At 37.5% G+C, this 24,708-nt stretch overlaps 3 protein-coding genes across 3 annotated transcripts in view; 1 reads left to right on the top strand and 2 right to left on the bottom strand.

Moving 5' to 3' along the window:
* The window catches only part of si:dkey-112a7.4 (uncharacterized), a 2,649-nt gene extending 2,368 nt beyond the window's left edge, over window positions 1-281 (top strand). The window contains exon 3 of the mRNA XM_060874782.1: window positions 1-281. This exon is cut by the window's left edge and continues 562 nt beyond it. The gene's annotated coding sequence lies outside the window, so the exon portion shown is untranslated.
* Window positions 282-1,129: 848 nt separating this feature from the next.
* On the bottom strand, window positions 1,130-7,653 carry cldn7a (claudin 7a). Its single transcript, XM_060874781.1, has 4 exons — window positions 7,258-7,653; window positions 4,615-4,779; window positions 4,185-4,269; window positions 1,130-3,524 (listed from the first exon to the last, which is right to left on the bottom strand). The coding sequence occupies exons 1-4, from the start codon at window positions 7,478-7,480 to the stop codon at window positions 3,365-3,367; spliced, it is 633 nt and encodes a 210-aa protein (XP_060730764.1). The 5' UTR covers window positions 7,481-7,653; the 3' UTR covers window positions 1,130-3,364.
* Window positions 7,654-13,760: 6,107 nt separating this feature from the next.
* On the bottom strand, window positions 13,761-23,839 carry chrnb1l (cholinergic receptor, nicotinic, beta 1 (muscle) like). Its single transcript, XM_060873485.1, has 11 exons — window positions 23,617-23,839; window positions 22,206-22,339; window positions 21,416-21,460; window positions 20,871-20,980; window positions 20,474-20,582; window positions 20,208-20,355; window positions 19,630-19,815; window positions 19,171-19,394; window positions 18,037-18,218; window positions 14,102-14,243; window positions 13,761-13,964 (listed from the first exon to the last, which is right to left on the bottom strand). Exons 1-11 carry the CDS (start codon window positions 23,678-23,680, stop codon window positions 13,824-13,826), a joined length of 1,485 nt encoding a protein of 494 aa, XP_060729468.1. The 5' UTR covers window positions 23,681-23,839; the 3' UTR covers window positions 13,761-13,823.
* Window positions 23,840-24,708: the final 869 nt, after the last annotated feature.

The raw sequence follows: 24,708 nt of genomic DNA, 5'->3' as shown, positions 1-24,708 counted from the left end.
CACACCATTAGCTTAGGATTCACAGTTACTTTGAAAACTAAAGTCTTTTGGCATGTTTCTGCTCCCTGGATATTTAGCACTTGATATTTAGCTCAAGTGTATTTGCAGGGAGTGCTTTTTCACCTTTGATCTGAATGAATTTCTGTCTAAAATGGTCTAATATTATGGTTGTGCTAATATGTGGTTTGTGCATTATAATTGACTTGCATGAAATTGCTGGTTAATTTTTGTTTTGTATTTGCAAATTGCATTTTTGAAAAATAAAGTATGCATGATTAGCATATTCGTCTATCCCGTTTATTAAGTCAATAACACAAAGTCTTTGTATAATGTTAGGGAGTCAGTTTACTATACAATTATCAGTTTCAATCATCCATGACTAAAGAAAACTATATATTGCACTGCTATTATTAATTATTTTGGGTTTTTTTCCTGAATGTTTATAATCAAATGCTATCATGTCTTAATGACCAAACTGATCGATTGATCTCTCTCTCTCTCTCTTGCTGTTCATCCCTCTATCTCTATTCTGTGTATAATTATAGCAAAAACAATGACACAAAGAAAGTTTACCTGTACACAGATATTAAGATATTATTGCCTCTAACTTGCTCATTAAGGATATATTCAAATTCACGGGGAGCCTTTGCCTATCTCAGGCGTCATCGGGCATCAAGGCAGGATACATCCTGGACGGAGTGCCAACCCATCGCAGGGCACACACACACTCATTCACTCAATCACACTACGGACAATTTTCCAGAGATGCCAATCAGCCTACCATGCATGTCTTTGGACCGGGGGAGGAAACCGGAGTACCACAGAGGAAACCCCCGAGGCACGGGGAGAACATGCAAACTCCACACACACAAGGCAGAGGCGGGAATCGAACCCCCAACCCCGGAGGTGTGAGGCGAACGTGCTAACCACTAAGCCACCGTGCCCCCCATATATTCAAATTTTAACTTTATAATGTTTATTCTGAAATGATATATTCATATAAAGCTGCTTTGCAACAACAATGCCCACTGTTAAAAGTGCTATACAAATAAAATAAAATTTCATCGAATAAAATGATTAACTCGATGAAGATCCATATTAATACATATCAGCAAACATTAGAGCGATGTTAGAAATAATACAAATTTTATTTTGAATTGTGGCAATTTATTTTGAAATCATAATCATAGCAAAACAAACTAAGAAAAAACATAAAACTCGCTGAACACAGAGAGCCGTAACCTCACATGTGGGGGCTGTAATACACTGCAACACAAATACACTTGATTATATGGATCACTTTATATGGTTACTGTAAATGTACATAAATTGGTTGAAGACATACAAAACCCACTGACTCACTGAAAACGTCTCCAACACTCTAACACTCATATTAGGTTGTTTTTATGTGCTTGATATTTTCACTTCACCAGGTCCCTTGTGTGATCTAACAGAGATTCAGACACAAGATCTGATCTAAATCACTGTTTATTTTCTTATTGCAGTCATAAGGACCCCATGGCTGGTGTGTTTTTGTAATGTCTGTGCATCCGAGTCAAGCCCTTTATGAGCAGATTCTGTATGTTAGTGTATAGGAATTACAAAAATGTGCACAGAACCACTCTACAAAATGTACATAATGCACCTTAATACAAAGATTTGCACTTTTTGATTTTTTTTTAGTATTTATTGTATGCCTTATTTCCCAAGATTGTGGATACTGCGTTTCCCACTGAGTTGAATAACGTATCCATCCATCCCTCCATCAATACATACATACATACATACATACATACATACATACATACATACATACATACATACATACATACTAGAATGTGCTTCTCAGACCTGGAATTATAAACTGTTTACAACAATGAAACTCTTTCAGATGGGGGCAAAATACACACAGAAACAGGCAGGTCACCACTAGCTCTTGTATCACTATTCTTCTTTGTATATGTACTATTTTGTCAGTCATTTTTTAACCATGATATATTTGCCAAGCTCTGACTTTTGTTTTGTTTCTGTGTTTACTCAAGACAATTCTCATAGTTTGTTTTGATCAAAGTTAAGTGCCAGTGTTATGTAAATTCAATATATTTTAAAACAGAGGTTGAGTTGAGACAGAAGTGGAGTGTGTTAATCTTTTGTCTTGCACTATCAAGAGATAAAGAAATTAATACTGTAGCCTCGACAGCCATCGAGGCTCTAACGTTAATACATTACTCTAATACATACATTCATTTTTCTATAACTAAATCTGCAAGACTGACAAATATAACTCAAATTCCTAATGTCAGCCCAAAAAGAAACAGTAAAAACAGCATTTGTGTGACTTTTGAATGCTGTTTTGGGGTGGACTGGGATACTTTTTTATTTATTTATTTATTTATTTATTTTTGGCAAAATCTTTGTTTTAATAAATGTTTTACTTGGAGGGTTAAATTAAAATTCTTGCTTGTCCAGGGATCATGTACACCATTTTCCTGGTAGACAGTGAAAAGATTTGGTCACTTTTCTGGGCAGTTGTGAACATTACACAAGAAATTAGGGACATCTAACGCCCTCTAGCGAGCATGAAGGTAGCACATCATCTTCCACAGGTTTAACACTGGATGCATAAGCAGAGCAGAAGCAGCTCACACACAGATGAACCCTGGACCACAAATAGAGTTCGCAGTAGTTGAATTGAATTTTTAAATGCAGACGGTGTTAAAGTAAATTCTAGCAGAAAAGCTCAAGTTAATTTAATTTCTAGAGTCTTATTAAAGTTCATTTGATTTATCTTCCATGTTTTCATTCTCTATAGATATCAGGGATATGCTTTTATGGAGAAGTTGTTCATTTTCCATGTCAACCCATGTTTATTTGATCAGAAATAAGGCACTTATAGGTGGCAAAAACACACTCAGTGCCTAATCAATCACTCTTCGTGCCACCAAGCCGCCTCGGCGTGCAGTGTGAATGCATCCCGTTAGCGTATGCGCTTAAATAATATGAGCTGCTACTTCTTTCCTTACGCATCCGATGTGAAACAGGCCTAACACATTCAACACTAATCTTTCAAAAGCACTGTGATGGAATTCAGATTGTGTACAAGAAGCAAGAACTCAAAGAGCTAGTAATAAATGTTCTTTTGCACCATGGGTCATTATAAAACGTAAACTTTAATCTCCAGTAAGTGTAGGATATTAGAATGCTGAATAAAATGGTAAATTATAATCAGCACCTTCTGCCATTCTTACTCTATGGAGTAACCACGTTTTCCTCCTACTTCAGTTTAATCTATCAGGCTCAGTCCTGTTTCCTTTCACAGGGTTCGTTTATCATATACAGTTCCTGGCTGATCTTCTGAAATCAGTCACACGTACTCCTTGGTGCTGCTGGTGGTGCGAGTGGAGTTTTTAGAGTACTTAGTCACCTGTTTTCTTTGAGGGCAGGAGGCAGCCAATAAAGCTCCGCCAAGAACATCGAGAAAAGATCCGGCCCATGCTATGAAAATGGCTGAGCCGAATTCAAACCTGGTAAAAGAGGGAAAAAGAAGACAGGAAAATAAGTACGGAAAATAAGGAAACTAAAAAATTCACTCATTGTATACACACCTACAACAACTGTAAAGTATACAGTGTATATACACAGCTACAATAGATTGGAGTAGAGAATACTATTAATCCCCAAAGGGTTATTGTGTTTCTTATTATATTATAATACATTATATATTATTTCTTAATTAAATTTTCAAATTTGTGCATACCATAAGAGGATTGCCCATATGATTCTACTAGATTTTTAAACTCTTGAGTACATTTTGCCATTTAATGAAGGTCATTTCTTGCCTTAAACATTACTGTGAAAGCAGAAAAGTGCACATTTTAAATTAGCAAACATTATGATTTTCAGGCATGAATAAGGAACTTCATAACAGAGCCTCATGTGTGAATGTGTGTGTGTTCTCTGCGATAGACTGGCATCCTGTTGTGGGTGTACCCTGGGATACGGTCCAGGTTCCCCACAACCCAGTAGGATAAGCAGTATGGAGAATGGATGGATGGATGGAGAGACTGAAATAACTGAGAAATTGTCCCTATTTACCGCTCTTTATTTTCACATGTGCCTAAGACAAACGCACAGTTCTAAACAGATCATCATCTTTACTACTGAAATAAAACAAAAACACCTACTTGGTGTTGACTGGAGTGTAAGGGTTGTAGAAAGCACGGATCACGTTGTGTGCAAACCAAGAGCATGCAACGATTGCGCTAAGAGCTGCATGAACAGAACAAAGGGATCACTTAGGAAAACAGGCATGTAGAAAAAAAAGGGTTATACAGCAAACTGCACATATGCCCACATCAACCAGTTTTACTTTACAGCTTCAAAACACCATCTTTATAATAATGGTGTTTATTATAACCCTCTATGACTGTCGCTATGTGAACGCTCAGCTTTGTACTGAGTGTTACAGCCTTTGACGGAAAGATCAAACTAAACATGCTTTCAAGATTTTGTTCAAAGTCCAATATTACACGCTGTCATTTTTATTTATTTATTTTCTGATTTGAGGATAAACGATCCTTTGAATTTTTTTAAAGTCATATGAAACATACTCACCCCCGATGAGCAATATGATGCCTCCTGTCATAGCAGTATGGGCTTTACGCACTTTATTTTCTTCTCCACATGTGGTGCACTTCATACCCACACAGGCGACTCCCAGTCCAGCAATCGACACGATGATGCCAACTATCATTAGAGCACGAGTTGCTTGGAGAGAACCTAACACACACACACACACACACACACAAACTGTATGTTACAAGCATGCCAGCAAAACTACTGCAACTCTATATCACTAAAATTGTTATTGATATAAATATTGAAATTTAAATATCAAACAATATTAAATGTATCTTCTAATTTCAATAATCATAAACTGTTTCTAAGGTGGCTCAGAGGTCTAGCATGTAACTCCAGAGTCTTTTCTTGATCCTGTTCTCAGGTTACGATCTACATTAAGTTTTGCATGTTCTCTTTCTTGGTCCCACTTCCCAAAAACATACTAGTAGGAAGATGTGTGTGTCCATGTGTGATCCATTGTGTTCCCAATATAGACCCTGGCCAAAATAAAGTAGCTACTGAAAGTGAATGAATGAGTAAGTAGCATCATGATAATGTGGACACTTGTGTATGTTATTCATATTTTGTGGGAACCATCTACACAGTATGTTGTTCTTTATGTAGAGCAGGACAGTAAAAGACACAATTAGTAGGATATACTGATCAACATCCAGGATAAAAAAAGACAGAGGATGTGTGTGCGTGTGTGTGTCTCTGTGTGTGAATGTGTGTGCATGTGAGGGGGTTTTACCCAACCAGAACCGGTCTGTACCAGTTAATCCCTGTATATTCACAGTTAAAAAAGGGGAGGTGGGGATGGGTGTAAAGAAACCAAAGAATGACTTTTCTAGCATCATTTATTACAGCACAATAAAAGCTCTCTTGCCAGGCACTGAAAATACTTGTGTCTGGAATCCAGTAACTACCCTCCCTACTCCCCATCTTATTCTCCCTTTTCCCTCAGTCTTAACTCAAACTGCTGGCAGGTGCAGCCTGAACCGGCTCGATCTGGACATGACCCCGAGCTTCCAGTTCAACATCTTCCCAATTTTACCCAAACGATATACTGTAGATATCGATGAAAGTGGGAGAAAATATATAAGGCTGCAGAGGAGTTGGAAGGGCTAAGGGGGTTGGATGCCATTGTTTCAGGAGAGTGGCGTTGTGCAGACGCTGCATTCCTAGTAAGAAAGCAATAGCCTTCTGTTTCCATGGCTCCAGTACGGAGATGTGATAAAAACACATTTAAGCTAGGTGCCCTATTAGAAGTGTGTGTGTCTATGTGTGTGTGTGTGTGTGTGTGTGTGTGTGTGTGTGTGTGTGTGTGTGTGTGTGCTTGGAGGTTGTTGTTGCCAGTTTAAATGCCAGTAAATCATCTAACACAAGCCTGTCAATGAATAATATTGAATTCTATCTAAATTAAAGCACAGAAGTCTTGAAATCATGGAAGTTATTTATACACAGATTTAGCTGATCAAACTGCTAGACCATTTGGTAGACCTGACCACCTGGTAAGGAAAGTGTTTCTCAATTACTGCTACAAATTTTAACAAGTAAACTATGTGACCAGTTGGCAATAACGCCAGTCATCTATCAAGTGGTGTATGGATGGACATTTAAGAAGGGTGCAGTTTAGTTAATGACATTTATTTACATATATCTTGTCTTTATTTTTTCAAAAGGTATCTGAGTTCAGTAGATAAACCAGCTATGGTAATAATGTACTTTTGCACCTCCCAGTGCTTCCAGACACAACAATAAGCTCAGTGTATGCTGATACAAAGCTTCCATAGTCAATAGAGCTGAGTGCTTGTCACTGAGGGAAGTGACACAGCACCAACTCTAGCAATATCACCAGCAGCAACAGTAAATTAAAACACAGGCGTCTGCACACAACAGGTGCATTAAACTTAATCAGTCTGTATTTCTGTTGGTTTCTATTCTCGGTTATCTACCTGTTTTCAAAACTTAATTTTTCCAAGACATAATGTCCAATATTTTGTCTACTATATTTAGCGTTTACCGTGTTTACAGCGCAGTTTTCTATCTACTATTGCACACTTTCCCCCACTACTGACTAGTTAACTGCGTATTTATGACGCACCCATGACGCTTATAAAAGCAGGTAACGGTACATGATGCTGAACGGTACAGACTTGATATAAATGATGCTGCAAAAGATGCTCAAAATGTGAACAAATTCGATACTGTAAAAATTTCCCACTTGCAATAATTTTTGTTAATTTTTTTAATGTTTTATTTATTTATTTATTTTATTTTATTTTATTTTATTTTTTTTTTTACCAAATTTACCTTTACTAAAAGCACAGCCTATGTGGTCGATAGTTAGTTTTATATTTTATGTCTATTTAATTTCTATTTAATTTTCATTTTAAATAATACAACTTAATCACCAGACACTGGCTCAAGCATCTTAAACCAAATAAAGTACCAAATAACTAAAAGAGAAAATGTAATTATGATGTGGGATGCAGTGGTGTCTCATCCCATCCCTGTCGGACCCAGTATCCTCAGTTCCAGCCGCGTCTCTGTCCTGGATAAAGCGCTTTAAGGCAGTATTATTGCCTTTATTACAGCAGAAGGTAAGTTCTAGTTCCTTTACTTGTTTACACTTACTGTCTAGCTGCAGGACCGAGTCGTAGATTTTGCACTGGAGTTGGCCGGTGCTCTGGAAAGCGCAAGACATCCACAGGCCCTGGTAAGTAGCCACAGCAGTGATGATACTGTCTCCCACATGGGCTGACATTTTCCATTGTGGCAGTACTGTGCCAATGATGAGCCCCATGATGCCCAACAGGGACAGGGAAAACCCGAGCAGCTGCACTCCTGAGTTCGCCATGATGGAGTTTAATGGAAGCGCAGTCTTTATAACTTCTCCAGTCTTTCACGTCTCCTTGAAAGAATAGCAGAATACAATAATCACGGATTACGAATCACGATTCTTTAGTTCGTGCCACCAGGGAACTACCAGGCAAACTGAATTAACGCACTTAAATACTGAAGACCAAGCGCGACTCGGAGCGCGCGCCTTTGCGCGCACCCCAAACGGGATGTTGTGACGTCACTACCAATAGTTGGAGGGATTTTTTTAATCCACAAGCTGTATCCAGATCAGATTGGATGGGACGGACAAAGCGAGGTTGCGCACTAAAGTAGTTTTCTTTTCCAAAGAATTTCCCCAGAACTGAAATATTAGCACATATACAGTAAGTGTCAGAGTGGCTCGAACTGCCAAGGATACACTGCTGGGGTCTCTAGGGATTAACTAACAGGGTTTAACATTCCTCCGTCCAAAAACATACTCCTTCATTATTGTAAGTGTGATTCCATGATTATGGTAAGATTTTATTTAGCTTTACCGACCTTGAGGGTGCAGTGGGTAGTCTTGGGTCACTGTTTGGGGTTCTGCATGTTCCTCATGTTCCTTATAAGGTTTGTTTCTTTTTAATCAAAATGATCTTGTCAGTCACAGTATCACTAAGAATAGAAATTGGTCAGTTTCATTTTATTAATGATTTTACATATTTTCTTAAAAATTTGGTATGAGCTTTTATTTTTATGTTATTTTATAGTAAGCTATGATTAGTTGAGTCGGCAATAAGTAACAAAACTAACAAGTGTATTTGGCTTGAGACACACTCATTCTTCTTCAGGAAAATTTACTTTAGACAAACCCAAGTGAGGCAGCACATGTGAAGGTGTTTAGTGAATAATAATACTCTTAGAATTCTGGCTTCATAATATATCAATGGTGATATATTGTGACACAATAAAACACACAGCGATTTTTGTCTTTACTGTAATCCAATAGTATACAGTGATGATTTATTATGTCACCCAGAAGATGATGTCTAAAGTGACGTCTGATGTTTTTTTATTTGTCACCGTCGCCTCTGGCTTGCTCATTAGGGATGTCACTGTACATCTGGAAATCTCATTATGCTGCTTTATGACAATGTCTATTGTTTCAAGAACTATACAAATAAAGTGAACGCGTTCTCTTTTACCTTTGGCATCACAGTTTTTGGTATATCCCACCCCCTTTTACCAGAACTTCTGTAAAAAAAATTCCAGTAACTTTGTTTGACTGCCTGTATGAACTCTGTCTTTCTGCTGTCTAGATGTCAGGATGCCTTTGCCTGTACTTCATGATTTCCTCAATTTCATATTCCTAAAGTAGACAGTTTAAAAGGGTTTTCAATCTGACAACAGTTGATTATTGGGTCCTTATGGTGTTGAGCAAAATGATTGTCCTCTTACCATAGATACAAAACACTTGCAATTGAGTGGACAACTCCAATCACACAGATTTGTATCTTAAACACTCATTTTAGTTCATTCATTCATTCATTCATTCATTCATTCATTGATCTGTAACTTCCTGTGCTTAATATTTTTGGCTATGAGTTCTAAGCACAATCCAGCTGTTTGGTATAGTTTGATATGAGATCGAACGAAAGTTTGTAATGTCTGTTCGTGGAATGTGTAAAAATAAACTTTCTTTAAGTGTACTAATCCATGTGCAGTTATGTAAAAATGTGCCTCGAACCTGTTTCTGCTCTGAGTGTGCAGTGTTTGCATGTTCTCCCAGTGCTTTAGAGATTCCCTCTGGCTACTCCAGTTTCCTTGTGTTCATTGCCATCTCATAATCATGATTTATTCTTGCTCACTTGGTTGGTTATTAATATAATTGTTGAAAAATACATTTATCAGCTATACAACATTAGATCTATTTCTTGTCTCATGTTGTTTAGCTGAGAAATGTATTTTTCAACAATTATATTAACCAACCAAGTGAGCAAGAATGAATCATGATTATCAAAAGTATCTGAGAATATACAAGATTAGCTGGCTAGATAACTTAGCCAAATACTATTGGGGATTTCTTGCTAGAATTGTTAGCTAGCTAACTCATGTTAATTCATTTACATTTCTAGCTAAATTTGCAATTAGTTATCTAGCAAAGACATGCATTACACAAGTTCCTGAGCATAACCTATAGGCTGTAGCAGCACTAAGACATACGTATTGTTACCAAGCATCGAAATGAAATCTTTAGTTAAATACAGAGCTTTCTTACTCTAAAATAGCAAAAGGCTTGGCTAGTTTGTTTAGCTTACTTGATAGCTAATGATTAGCCTGTTTGTGTTTCTGCAAGTTGATTGTTGCTCTCTGAAATGGAGACATCTCCATGGGATTTGGTTTGCATGATTAGCAGATTATCATGGGTTTTGAAAGAGAATTGATTTAACATTTGTTTAACTGTATTAATTTGCTTACAATCTTCTGGGATTAAATGTTTTTTTTTTACTTTGTTTTTTTACAGTGACCAAAAACAAAAAATAAAATACAACTAAATAAATGTTAAAAAGTAAAAGTATTATACACAAAACAGTAGTTACAATCAACCAACTACTGTAATATACAGCTAGTTCCTTACTTTCTACCGTCAGTTCTGGGCTCTCACACAAGACCTTTAACTCTTGTTTGGATTCTGTACTGACTTACCTTTAAATTGTCATAGATAAATGCATGTATCACATATAATCTTAGTAGTTTTTGTATTCTATACCCTCCCACAGTGAGTATATGGAAACAATCAGTGTGCTTCTGATACACATTTATAAGTAAATGCCATCAAATGCAAATAAACACGATAGATCATTGCATTCATTTTGCTCACTTGGAGCGTTGTGCTGGTATCAAAGGAGCTGCCCTTGAATGGTTTAAATCTTATCTGTCAAATAGGAAGCTTAGTGTTAATATTGGGGAATATACATCAGAGGCTACTGTTCTATCTTGTGGTGTTCCTCAGGGATCAATTTTAGCTCCCATTCTTTTTTCATTATATATGCTCCCATTAGGGTCTATTTTCAGGAAATATGGGTTTTGGGTCCATGGGTCCATTGTTATGCGGACGACACTCAAGTTTATTTACCCCTAAAAACTAATCTTGATGGGCTGGAAACACTTAGGGCCTGCTTATCTGATGTGAAAGCTTGGTTATCTTTAAATTTTCTCAATTTTAATGAAAATAAAACTGAAATAATAGTTTTTGGTTAAGTTAACTCTCCTAGCCAAATAACACTAGGTTATTTAACTATTTCTGCAAAGCCTTGGGTAAAGAACTTGGGCTTTGTTTTTGATGATGGCTTAAAATTTGATAAGCAGACAAACTCAGTGGTCAAATCCTGCTTTTTTCAGCTTTGTCTTTTATCTAAAGTTAAATTTGTTTTATCATTTAATAACTTTGAAAGAATAATTCATGCATTTTTAACATCAGGGCTGGACTATTGTAACCCACTGTACTACGGGATTAGTCAAACAGCGTTATCCTGATTACCGATGGTTCAAAATGCGGCAGCAAGTCTTCTGACATGTACTAAAAAACAAGACCACATTACTCCTATACTATGTTCTCTGCACTGGTTGTCGGTACGATACCGTGTTGATTTTAAAATTCTTCTCTTAGTATTTAAATCTTTAAATGGGTTGGCCCCTCCATAACTTTCCAATTTACTGACAGAACATCGTCCAGTCGTGCCTCACCGGTCATCTAATCAGAGACTGCTACGTATTCCTACGTAAAGTAGGGGTGACCGTGCCTTTTCGGTAGCTGCTCCCAGACTGTGGAATGTGTTGGCTGTTAGTATTAGAATCTCTCCTTCCATATTGGTTTTTAAAGTTAGGTTAAAAACATATCTTTTTGAATTAGCATATGGTCCAGGCTGAAATATATTGTACTGTATTGTGTGTTTGTGTTTTCTATGTTTTTTATCTATTATTGATATTTTATTGTCTTTTGCATTGATGTAAAGCACACTGGTCAACTGGTGTTGTGTGTAGTTGGGCTATAGAAATAAATTGACATTGACATTGACCATTAGAATTATGGTCAATATATATTCAGACCTTACAATATACTCAGCCCCTTGGCAGGCTTACCTATTCTTTAATTTCTATTGGACCAGTGGTCTGTGATGTGTCAGATTTGAATTTGCAGTGTATTCACAATCCTGCATGTGTGTTAGAGAGCAACAAGTCCTGGAACAGTGTGAACTATTGTGTGCCACACTGATCTGAGCTGGCGCCACTGACTCAGTGAGCTCACCGGGAAGGAGACTGTGCTCATTACGTGAGAAAGGAAGCAATAGTTGTAAATAGGAGAGGAAATTAATGTCACGTCCACTTCACTGCTACTCTGTTGCATTAAGTGTTGCTTTAAGTAAAGATATATGACCTGGAATGGGGTGTGACAGGGGCACTGGAGGCAGATGGGCGTTTGTGATATCGCACCACTTTAACTAAAAGTGAATGAGAAGAGAAGTAGATGAAGAAGTAGTAGTAGTAGAAGAAGAAGTAGTAATAGTATATTCATACTTGTGCCTAGTTGTGCTCTATAGCACCATTCCCATAACAGCTTAGACTTGTTCCCATAGTTACTATAGTATATCTTGTGCAGCTTTAATAAAAGAAGTGTTTGGTACAGGATTGTATAACTGTAGACTCTGAGACCATGGCCATATCCCCTTGTTTTGAAACCTGCCCTCCTTTACTTTAAAGAATCTGGTCTCTGTACTCAGATGTTAAGAAAATTCCAGTCCTGGCAGGATTCATCTAGTTTTTTGGTCATCAGTGAGAATGAAAAAAGCGGTAATCTTTGGGCTGAAGAGGGGAGGAGGAGGGAGGGAACAAGTCCTTTTCTCAGGAATCACATACGATGTGCACAGTTATGTGATTTATCTGGCATCTTATTGGCCAGTTCCCAAACTGTGGGCCAAATAACCTTGACACTCCAAAGAGCTAAGCATTTTTTGGAACATTTCCCCCCTCCTGGTTCCCGTAATTGCATATTTGTCTTGTGCTTCACCAGTGCATAAACTGCAACAAGGTAACAGAAACTACTAAATCACCCCTGAGGCACAGACTCTCTCCTCGCCGCTCTAGTCTTGCTAGCTTGGTTCTTTTGTGAGGGCAGCAGATTGTGTAAAAGGAGGCTGATGAAACTGCTAGAAGTTGGCTTAGAGGAGTGCTGAACCATGCGCAGTAAAACATGCTGGGTTCTAGTTCTCCTTTAAAGCCAACACTTATAACAATGAACCAATTTATACTGAGCTCTCTTTACAGGCAATTTGTGGCTCTATAAAATATTATTGTATACCACTATCTATTTGTTTTAATCATGTATATATTAATAAAAGCATCATTGTTCTTAGCAAAGAATGTCCAGTATATTGTATATAGTAAATTAAATAATCAGTGAATTTTACTGAAGCATTTCATTTTTTATTAGGATTAAACACATAAGTAATACAGAAATAAATGCATCCCTGCATAAATACAGGCATTTTCATAATTTTGATAACTTTTTTATATAAATAACGGTGTCTTGACTAGTTTATTATTACCATATCTTACATATGTATACTGTCCAACACTCCTGATCATAGTTATGGAAGAGAGAGAGAGAGAGAGAGAGAGAGAGAGAGAGAGAGAGAGAACTAGACAAAACATCTTTTCTAAGGTTATATATGGAGTTGGTGTATTCTCTGTTGAACACACTTTATAAACCTGGTGAAGTGAATCCTAAGCTGTATGTATGAGCTGATGTAAAGGTGTTCCTATTAGTGTCTTGTGAGTGTATTTTATTCAGAAATAAAAATTCTTTTCATTTTCACACTGATTCAAAGACAATAAATTATACATTTTAGTCAGACACTGCATAATGTAAAAAATATTATTTCCTCTAATTTATCAGAGTAACTATGTTTCCTATACACACCCACCTCTGTGACACTTTAAATTAGCAAAGAAAAAATCAGGAATTATATAAAGACATGAGTGATAGGATCCATGGAATCGGAAGAACACAAGTAGGAAATTATTTGATCATGTGTCCATGCAAGATTAAAACTAGAACAAAATACAATACTAAAGACTGTACCGACTGTACCGCACAACCCAGACTCTGCTGCTCTCTTCTGACATGTTCTAGGAACTACAAGATAAAAATATCAAGTTTGTGGTAAAATATTTTCCTTAGGTTTAAGGCAAAGCTGGTGCAAATGTGGAGACAGACATGTTATCACATATGCTGTAGTGATGCTGTGGTGATACTGTGTGTCTGTGAGTCTGTGAGCGTGTGCTTTTATTCAGGTTGATCTGGTGTGTGTGGGATACACTCATGGGAAAGGGTCCGCAGGTGTGTGATTGAAGCTGGCATCCAAAAACATGGCAAGGGTACCTAGGGTGGTGATAATAATGAAAAGCCAGAGGAAGAGGCGGTCTACAACCATGGCGATGTACTGCCAGTCATCAGTCATCTGTTGGCACACACAAGCAGAAAATTAAATAATAAGCAACGCAACAGTGGCAATTGGTGTGGTGCTACTTAAAACAAAAAAACAAACTTTAGAGCATGAATGAGTGTATATTTGTTTGTGTGTGTGTGTGTCCTTACAGTATCATCCAAATCTTGTTTTTTTAGCTGGTCAGACATGTATGTGATAGCAGCGATGGCGGATTTAAGATCAGGAGGCAGGATCAGACAGAAGCTGTCACTGTCAAAAAGCCTCTGGAGCTGCACCGTGTTGTCAGAGTGACTGTAAAGCACACACACACACACACACACACACACACACACACATCAGGAAATCATTTATATCACAGAATATCACAACAATGCATTACACCATTGCCACGAGGTTCAGTCTCCTGTAGCACATATTTGAAAATATCACTTGTAAATTTGGTCCCGGATCACTTGTTGGATCATTACCCCATTTTATATTATCACCCCATTTGATATTGATAACTCTTTAAAATCAATTCAAAATACTTTTTGATTTTTTTAAACCAACAGAAACCACGAAGATTGATTTCCCAAAGAATTAAACACAGACAAAGACATATATCTACTGCGATAGCACAGAGAATAGAGAAGCTTCTCAGAGTGTTCAATAAAGGCAGAATAATAAAAAAAATGTTTTAACATATTTAAAACCCTGTGTGACAAATAATCACACACACACACACACACACACACACACACACACACTGTTCATTCATAGAGGACACTATAAATATGACTGCAGTGGTATGTCTGCTTGTGACCTTTCTCTTCAATGACAAATGACATGAACACACACACACACACACACACACACACACACCCTACCCACACACACACACACACACACACCCTACCCACACACACACGCACACACACACACCCTACCCACACACACAAACACCCACACCCTACCCACACACACGCACACCCCCCCACACACATATTTGTAGTTGATACTGTAAATATAACTGGATTGCTATATACATTTCAATTCACTGTCAACTGAATTAACCCTTATTACCAGTATTGTATTTACAATAAAATAAAATAAAATAAAAATAAAACTTGCATTTCCTACATGAGATGTTGCATTAAAAGTATAAATAAACAGGTGTCTCTTGAGGACTCCAGTATCATCTCCTTGATCTCAGCTCAATAATGGCTTCATTATCTTAAAGAGTTAAATAAAATTTGTTGAGATGATAAATCCATAGCTATGATAAATATGGACTTGTGAACACTAGAGGCTGTGTCACAATCCACAAAACTGTATTCATTATAACCACAAACTACAGATCTAAAACTATAGTACCAGATTTCTGTGGTAACATTAATTTAGACACCAACAATTGCCAATTTGTCATTAGATGCTGATTATATAATTATCAAAAAAAAAATTCATCAAAGTTTTTTTCATGTATGAATAGTACACAGTGTACAGAGTGTTAGTGTAGCTTGTGTGAAGACTCACACAACTCACACTAGAGGGTACAGTAAGGAAAGTTCACAATTTTACACATAGCCATTTTTCTGAAAGCTGCAGTACACACATGAACGTATCCATTTAAAGCTGTTTAAGGCTCATCGTGTCCGTGAAACACAAGCTGAAGCCACTCCAACAAGTATAAATCTGTAGAAGAGGTGGATATGACATGAATGATTATATCACACACACACACACACACACACACACACACACACACACACACTTGTCTCACCATCCTTTCATTGACACAGCTAATGTTGTACTACACAAAAATTTACCCCTAATAGTAAACCACATACAATGCTTTTTAAATGAAACGTCCTCACGAGGCCAAAATGGTCAGAAATATGATTCAGATCTATAGGCTCAACTTCTAAGAGTCCATGTGACATTTTAAAGGCACCTGTTATAAGAGTTTGGGGAACCAAGGAACCAAATAAAGGGGAAGAGAGCATTAGAACAGAACAACAGGTCATAAATTAGTTTGTGACATCAACCGTCTGGAGCCACAGAAACATGTCGGGTGAGAGAAAGAAAGAATGATGGAGAGATATAGTGCTTTGCCTGCCAGCTAACATTCCACTATTTCACTTCAGTATCACAGACAGATGGGAACTCCCATTCAGTACCTTATAGTCATTCCTACACACACACACACACACACACACACACACAAACACAATTCCCCAAATATTGTCCCACAAGCACGTTTTTTTTAACACATATTAAACTTTTAATCAATCTACATAAACACAGCACTAACAGAAATAAAATGGCTTGGGGAAATCAATACAGTATTTCAGTTATTTCTCCACGTTCCTCAGCAGCACTCATCCTCTATGCATTTATCCTCTCCTCCTCACTTCACCCTCCCTTTGTGTCCTACGCAGGATTAGCCCTAATGCCCAAACTAAACAGGGGCTTAGAAGCTGGCGACAGTGGCGGGCGACTGGGCTTAGCTGGGCTGAAATCAAATGCCTTTGTAAGGAGAAGAGAAATGAGCACAACCATATGACTGAAAGACCTCAGAGCCACGTTTACAAGCTCAAAGCACAATGTAGCAGGATACTGTTAGTGTACACTACACTACAGACAGACAGACAGACAGACAGATTTTCCCGTCAGACCATCGAAAATGAGACCAGGTGGGATGAAAGAGTTTGGTGTCCATTTAGTGCTAACATGTCAGCTGTACTGAACACACACACACACACACACACACACACACACACTTCTACTTCCCTTTGTTCTTGATGACCCTTCATGGTCATCAAGTCTGTAAATAATTTTTAAAAGCTCTTTGCTGAATATTTTTTTTACATTTTTTGTCTTGTTGTGGAGTTGAGGTATTGGATTCAAAGATGCCGGGTGTTGCCCTATAATAATTTCTTTCTATACTAATTGCTATTGTTAAATTTGTCAGATGAGTGCACTGCTTAGGTAGCTAAATTAAGTATTCTAGTAGCACTGTAAATGTTATCATTTAGAAAACATGAAAATCGTTTTGGACAGCAATTGATACATACAGTTTTGTACTCAAGTCTCAGTGAACAGCTGATAACTTCAACGACATACTCCGTGTTAAAACTAGAACAAATTTCCTGGTTAAAAAATTGCACTTTTGACCAAATAACACAATTATAGAAGGGAAATTATTTAGTTTTTCCTTTCCACCATCTTTTCTGACTTGCTCATTAGGGATAAATTTTTCAATATTTGGGTTTGAGGTGTATGTTGTTACTGTATGTTGAAGTGACTGCCAATAGGCAGGACATTGACCAGATGTTGGTGTGCTTTAGGGAACATCATAAAGATTCTCCAGGTTAAAATGTTGACTAAAGGAAGTGGTTGTGTAAGTGTGAGTAAACACAGGCCAATAGGTGCTTTCTTCTATTATATGTAATGTGATAGACACCATGGCTATTTCCTGAGCATCACTTGCTTACATGTAGCAATGGAAATCAACATATAACTTCAGCAGATATTAAATTAATAGCGAGTTATTGCAGTTGATGTGCTCTGAGCTATTGAGTAATCATCATCCTCAGTAGGACACAACATCAGCACCATGAACAATCCTTACTTTCAATGAAAAATAATTTTTTGTTCTCATTTCAGAACTGTCAGAACTACGAGTAAATTCACATCTTTAATAAAGCAGCACATGAGCGAATATTATCCTCAGTATAGAGTATTTCTGTTGTACTGCAATTAAGTGGATGGCCGCCTGGTTCACTCGGGTTGGTTCAGAATGGCCAGAAGACAAGCATAATGTAGCAGGGCCCTTTTATTAACTGCCAAGTTTAGGGTCTTGGTCATGATGGAAACCACCCTGACAACCCTGCGCAGTAGTAGAGCCATGATTTCATACATAAAACCACCTGTTTTTTTTTTTTTCTGCACACAGTTTCAACACCAGATGCCTATCTATCAATGAAGCACAAATGAATTAGCATGAGTCATTAAGTGTCTTAATGGCACTTATCATTTAACTAATGGTTTAATTGATTATAGAGACAATCTTCTAGGACGTTTTATCTTCTTTTCTGCTTATTACCTTCCCCTCCAAGGTGTGATCAGTTCAGGATTAATCTTGCGGATGAAATATTCTCCTCCGGGCCTGAAGTTGTGATCAAAATGGGGTATGGGAGGGTCCTGTTTAGGCTCCTCCTTCTGTACAGGTTCCTCTGGGCGAGGTCTGAGCACACCCAGGTAAGGAGGCAGGAAGTTGATGAACACCTGAAAATCGATAATTGAATAATTGGCAAACTGTGTCATTTAAAACCTTTTAAATAGTTTACTTTGATTAATAAAGTGTTATTTTTTTTGTAAATACTCAATGTTCAAACAATACACATCTTTAAACTTTTCAATTTTAGATCCACTGAACATGAAATCAAATCAACTCACAATCAACCGTGAGATTTCAGTATTAGAGTTTCAACTGGCATATAATAAATGATTTACCTTACAATAGTTAAATCTTTCAAAAAAACAAAAAAACAAAAAAAAAAACAAAACAAAAACATAACAACCAGGATTTTGTTCATCAGTAACTAGCTACATTAGTTAGCATGCAGTTTAGCATGCTGGCTCTGCAGCAAAAGGCTTCAGGGTATCAGATCATACTGTAAATTTGGCAGACATAAGCCCAAAGACATTTTTTATTTCATGATATTACTGATCTTATATGTATCATTTTACAAATATTTTAGCATAAAGACACAGAAACGTCTATAGAACTGGACTTTTACTGGTATTTTGTATTTAGAAACTACACTCTTGGGGGAAAAAATGGTTCTTCAAAGGTTAATTATATTGTACTTGGTTCTTGACTTCCTTAAAGGGTTTTATGTGGAGCCCTTTGTAATAGGGATATCCTCTGTTGCAGGTTTCTTACATTTAACATTTACATAAACGTGGAAGTGTTTCTTATAACAGGACAGCTGGAGAACCCTTAATTGTTCTAGATTGAAGATAATTAATTTAATCATGGAAGTAAACTGTCACTATAAGCTGTAACCCCCTAAAGTATCTAATTTGCCTACTGGTTTCAGTTGGTTTTTATACACTAGATCTACACTTTGATAATATATTGCTCACAACTCTAAGAAAGAGCATAAGGACAACTGGCTAACTTGTTAAAAACCTGGCTGCAGTAATGATTAATAGCACTGCCATGCTGGCTGACCTTGCGCACCCAGTTGGGCATATAATGTGTGCTGGGGGTTCTGTGGTGCAGGTTTAACACCACAACACTGAGGATGACTGAGAAGGTCACTAGGATCATTGTAAACATCACATAATTCACAATAATTGGGATTCCCAGAGATGTCTCAGGGACTCTATCAGCCAGCAGGAGCATGAAGACAGTGAGGGCAATAAGAACAGAGATGGACAGAGTCATTTTCTCTCCTGTGGGGAACACCAAAGCAGACACAGCAAAGAAATGCTTTAATCATGCAATCTTACAGAGCAAAAACAGCTCTAAATGCTTAAGCTATATGTATAGATGTTTAGGCTTTTACAAGCACAAATGCTAAAAGCAAACCAATGAATAACCAACACTGACCGATGATTTAAATGATGATAAAGGGCATAAGACAGTATTCTATTGTATTTTATTCTATCCAATTCTGTGCACACCCACCTGCCCCTGGTGGCAGATAGAACACAAATATAGCCAGCACACTAGTAAGGATGCAGGGCACAATGATGTTGATGATGTAAAAGAGTGGTTTCCTCTTGATAATCAGGTAGAAGGTGATGTCTTCATAGAGGTCCTCCTGGATGTTCTTCCTGCTGGGTTTATGGCAGATCTGCCACTCTCCATTCTCTAAGCAAACATGACATTAAATCAACACAGAAATCCATCCAACCATCTGTTGATCCCTCTGTATCCATCCATCCATCCATCCATTCATCCAACCATCCTTCTGTATGTCAATCCATTCATCCATCAATATATCCTTCTACTCAACTATCCATCCATCTTTCCATCCTCCTACACATTATGCATATCAGACAGAGATCCTGGGAGAACTTTTAGGAAGTTTAGTCCTAGAAACCTTGGTGATAAACATCAGCGAGAATGCAATGCACTCAAAATTTCCAGTTATTACCCAAATAATAGTCTACAAATATCCCCAGCATTTTTGACAGAGCAGTTGGGGAAATTTCAGATAGAGGACAGGAAACAATGATATCAGAAGAAATATGTAGACTAACCAGTAAAAGCATTTTCATCTATGACTATCTCATGAATCTCTTTTCCATTCTCATCCAGGCCGTACTGCAGGTCGACCTCTGAGGCGTCATACGTATATGAGCGAAACACCATCGTGCAATTCTGCCAGTCGAATGGGAAATAGGCCACCTAGAGAAATAGAGATGCATATTAGCACTAGCCTTCAACAGATGGTTGCTTGTTTAATAATTTTAAGATGATGAATGGTTGCTGTTTGTAAGCTGTTCGTGGTACAGATTTGTTGTACCTCAATGGAGCAGGAGCTGCGATATATAGCTGGAGGCAGCCAGGAAACCGTGCCATTGCTATTAACCAGCACATTCACATAAAGAGCCACGTCAAACTGCCCATCGTTACTGCAAAATGGACAAAACCACTCTCGCTTAGTGCTTTTTAACTGCATCTGATATACAACAGCTCCAAGTTCTGACACACTTCCAGCTGTAAGTGTGCAGTGCTGCCTTTGACTCTGTTATTTGCGTTGCATAGCGGTGGGTGCAGGCACACAGAGGTCACATATATACTGAGCTTAAATAAGAAGCTATGACAGGTGGGACGTCATATTACAGTAGAGCCACAGGTTACAAGTGTAGCTGTTATATTTATATATGAAGATGGTTTAAATATGGACAAAGAACACTCACTTGTTGATTAGGTAAATGTCTGGACGCCATACTTTGGTTGGCGGTAATCTGATAACATCAATATTGTCGTAGTCCTTTGGATTCCAGGACAACCTGTAGTCAGACCACGCCTGAAGAGGGAATAAAGAAGAAGCAAAAGCAGATAGAGACAGACAGAGGGAGAATGAGGGTAAGAGATGTGTAACATTTCAGAAATTTTACCTTTCTCTAAATTTCAACGCAAAGCCCACATTGAATTACATAGAAAGGTTAATTATCAGTAAAAAGGAAACAATATTTTTCCCTTATAATTGAAACGGAAATGTATTTAGCCCTCTTTCAGACACACAAAGAATGACACACTGGTGTAGGAATTCTAGCACACTAATTAGCTCTTCAACACCAGAGAACATAAGAGATGTTCCAAAAAAAAGCAGTTGAGAGCAAAGGGCTTGGAGCAAAACAGAGATATAATAAATTCTAATTATACAAAGTGACAAGTGAATTAAGACAGAACAGAAACATAGCGAATCGGTAGAGGAAGATAAATGGACTGTGCCTCTCACCATGTTCATGAATACATTGGTTGCCATCTCTCCATTCTTCTCATCCTGCAGGAGAGGAGACACACTGACAGTATCATGCGGTGGCTAAATCCTGCAGCAGTGGAACACTCAATCCTGTTAGATGAAGTCTAATGGCCCACACATGGCCCAGCACTCTATTAAAGCTTTCAGTGGTGCCACAGCCAGCGATGAGGAAATGTTGGGAAAAATAGCATCGCATCAGACTCTTTTCTTTAGCTACGCTTTTCTGTGATAATCACTGAGCACAAATAATGGGCAGTAGTCAGATTCCACTCAGTGCTTGAATTTTAAAACTTTTTCATTGTGATTAGAGGTTTTACAGGGCAGTAAAACAATGGGATGCAAAGATTTTAGTTACATGCAGAAAAAACCTTTTCAGATATGACTCATCTTAGCACCAGAATGAAATTTAATACAGACTTGCACTACACACCTGCACTGTAATTCACACTTACACAACGCTATCATTTATTTATGCTAGATGTTCCTAAGCATATAAAGTAACCTAATTTATATCTATAAAGCCATTCTTTCAATTGCTCTCAAAATGTCCTACATGTCAAACATAGACGAATGTTAATCACGACATCTTTAAAATGTTGGTTGGACTCAAGAAGACTGTGTTGAAGCTGTGTGATATGACTAGTTATTGGCATTTACACCAAGGTGCTGAGGAACACAAGGAATGTTCCCCCTACATTCTCCATCAAACCTAGCCTTGAAATATACAACACAGTGTTTGTGTTTGCATGTGTGTGTAAAATCCTACCAGACTAATCAGCTGCACCAACGTCATCCCGACTCTGACCATCACGGTCTCATTCCAGGCTCGAGCTGGACGCACCTTCAAGTTATAATCTTCAAATAGATCCTGCAACAATCTCCGCTCTGTCTCAGAACCTCCTAAACACACAGACACACACAACACTTTTGTATTTAGTGGCATGGTGCATGGTCAGAAACATTTACAGCCCTCTTTTTATTTATTTATTTATTTTTATTCTGCCACTGCAAGAAACTAATAATAAATGCTACATACATTAAGTGATGTTTTTCTTACTGATTAATAAGAATGTGATGTTTTTCTTACTTATTAATGAATCTGTTCATAAAGAATTTGAGAAAATAATGGGTTTAAATTTGAAAAACATATTGAAGATGTTCTAAATCCTCTTGTTCCTGCTTTAAGAAATAAAATATAGTGTGTTACTCAGCTTAACATCTTTATATGTGTATATGTATATGTAGTCTACTGAATTCTTACAATATCAGACTATGTATTTGAAGTGTTACTGAAGTAGTATGTAAAATTTTGATACTGAAGTAGTATGCTACTAATAAATCAATAATGTTTTATTAACATTTGTATAATAATTTAAAATGAAAGTAAAGACCCATCTCTATCACGTGTCTCAAATTGCCCAAAATCTCATTAATATTGTTTTCAGTCAGTTTTCACCAAACTCCAAATATTTTTTCTTTATAAATGTATAGTGTTTCATAAACAGAAAGAAAGCTTAGACAAAAGCTTAGACTATAATATAATTCACCCTGCATTATGATATTTTTCTGTCATTTGTTGTTTCTATTTTCTTTCTCTTTCTTTCATGTTTACATTTAAATTTATTAAATCAACAGCCGCTTTAGTTCAACGTATGATGAAATGCACACAGTGCAGATGACCGTACAAGTAGTGCAACCGAACTGAGTGTTAGAAGTGCAGGTAAAAGTGTAAGAGCTATTATGAGTGCCTTTGTTATGGAGTGGGGACAAGTTAGAGGTTGGTTAAATGTTCTATAATGCACAAGCGCTGTTCACTGTTATGATCATAAAACGAGTCAAGGAGGCACACAGCATTAGTCTTAGAGTTCGTCTCCACCTGTGCACTGTATATTTTTTTCTGTTTATATTCACTGTACGTTACAAGGTCAAATAAGACTGTAGCACTGTCCTTTGGTACTTGGGGTTAAGTCCTTTCCTGTTTTAGAAATCTGTTTAAAACTTCCAGAGATCATACTGTACCTGCAATCTGTCTACTTAACTTGTTACAAAATACATCATGTAGAAATAAATCAGCATGTAATAAATAAATAATTATTTATATATCATGTTCATCATAGTAAGGACGCACCAAAAACAAGCAAAAGACTTTGGATTACAGACAAACCCATTTGTCTTACCTGTGAGAATAAACATGCTACTGGACAAAAGAACCCAAAGCAGAACCTTCATGCTTTGCTCCATTTTGCCTGTTTGTCTCACGCTTGTCCCTTTACCAGATAGTGATGTGCAGTACGTCACACACACTGTCACTCTTGCATACACACCGGATCTGTGTCCTTGCTCTTCTGATCAGATGTTTGTTCAGAAAATAGTTTTGCTAGTGACGTGACCACAAGCAGCTTTTTCATCTGAACCACAGCATGATCACACCATCCTTTTCTTCCTTTCTGGGGTTTGGTGCTCTGTTCTCATTTCTGTGGGATGACTGACACGACAGGGAATTATGGGATGTAAGGAATGGTCACATACTCTGAGGCACCTGTTGATGGGTGTGTGTGTGTGTGTGTGAGTGTGTGTGTGTGTGTGCGTGTGTGTGTGCGTGCATGTTTTTAGTAATTGAACAAGAAGGGAAATCTATCACAGTAGGGATATTTTGGCAGTGAGAACAAATTAAAGGAGACAGCAGGAGCTTCTCCGCCACAGGGTCTAGAGAGGACACAGACTCTCATGCAGGAAGTAGTCACCCAGCACATAGCCTTTCATCATGTCACGCTTTCATTCTTTCATTCATTCCTTCTTCCTCAATGTCTGTCTCTCACTCACTCAGCTCTTGGCATTATCTGCTGTGGTCAGTTTGCTCTTTGTGTCTCTCAGAGGTATGACATGCATTCATTGGGGCTGCCCAGTGCCACCAGTACAAAGCATTGGATACGCAAGCATGCATGCATACACACACGTTTAAAAATGCTCAGAGCTTAGTTATATTGCAGTTATTTTTTTATCATATGACATAAAACAACACAAATAAAATGATCCAAAATAATAAGAATGAATAAGAACAACAATAATAAACAACTTTATTCAACGAGTAACTTTAATTCATGCAAAATAAATGTATTTAAAAAAAATAACAATAATATTTAATGTGTGTGTGTGTGTGTGTGTGTGTGTGTGTGTGTGTGAATACCTTTGTTTGTTGTAGCTTTACAGTTTCCAAGCGAAGTCCATGAATGGCAGCTTTGCCCTGACCTCAACACTCACCTGATGTC

The sequence above is a fragment of the Tachysurus vachellii genome, chromosome 7 (assembly GCF_030014155.1).
Source record: "Tachysurus vachellii isolate PV-2020 chromosome 7, HZAU_Pvac_v1, whole genome shotgun sequence".
Taxonomy (NCBI): domain Eukaryota; kingdom Metazoa; phylum Chordata; class Actinopteri; order Siluriformes; family Bagridae; genus Tachysurus; species Tachysurus vachellii.
The sequence above is the reverse complement of the archived record's forward strand: the minus strand, read 5'-3'. Positions and strand labels throughout refer to the sequence as shown.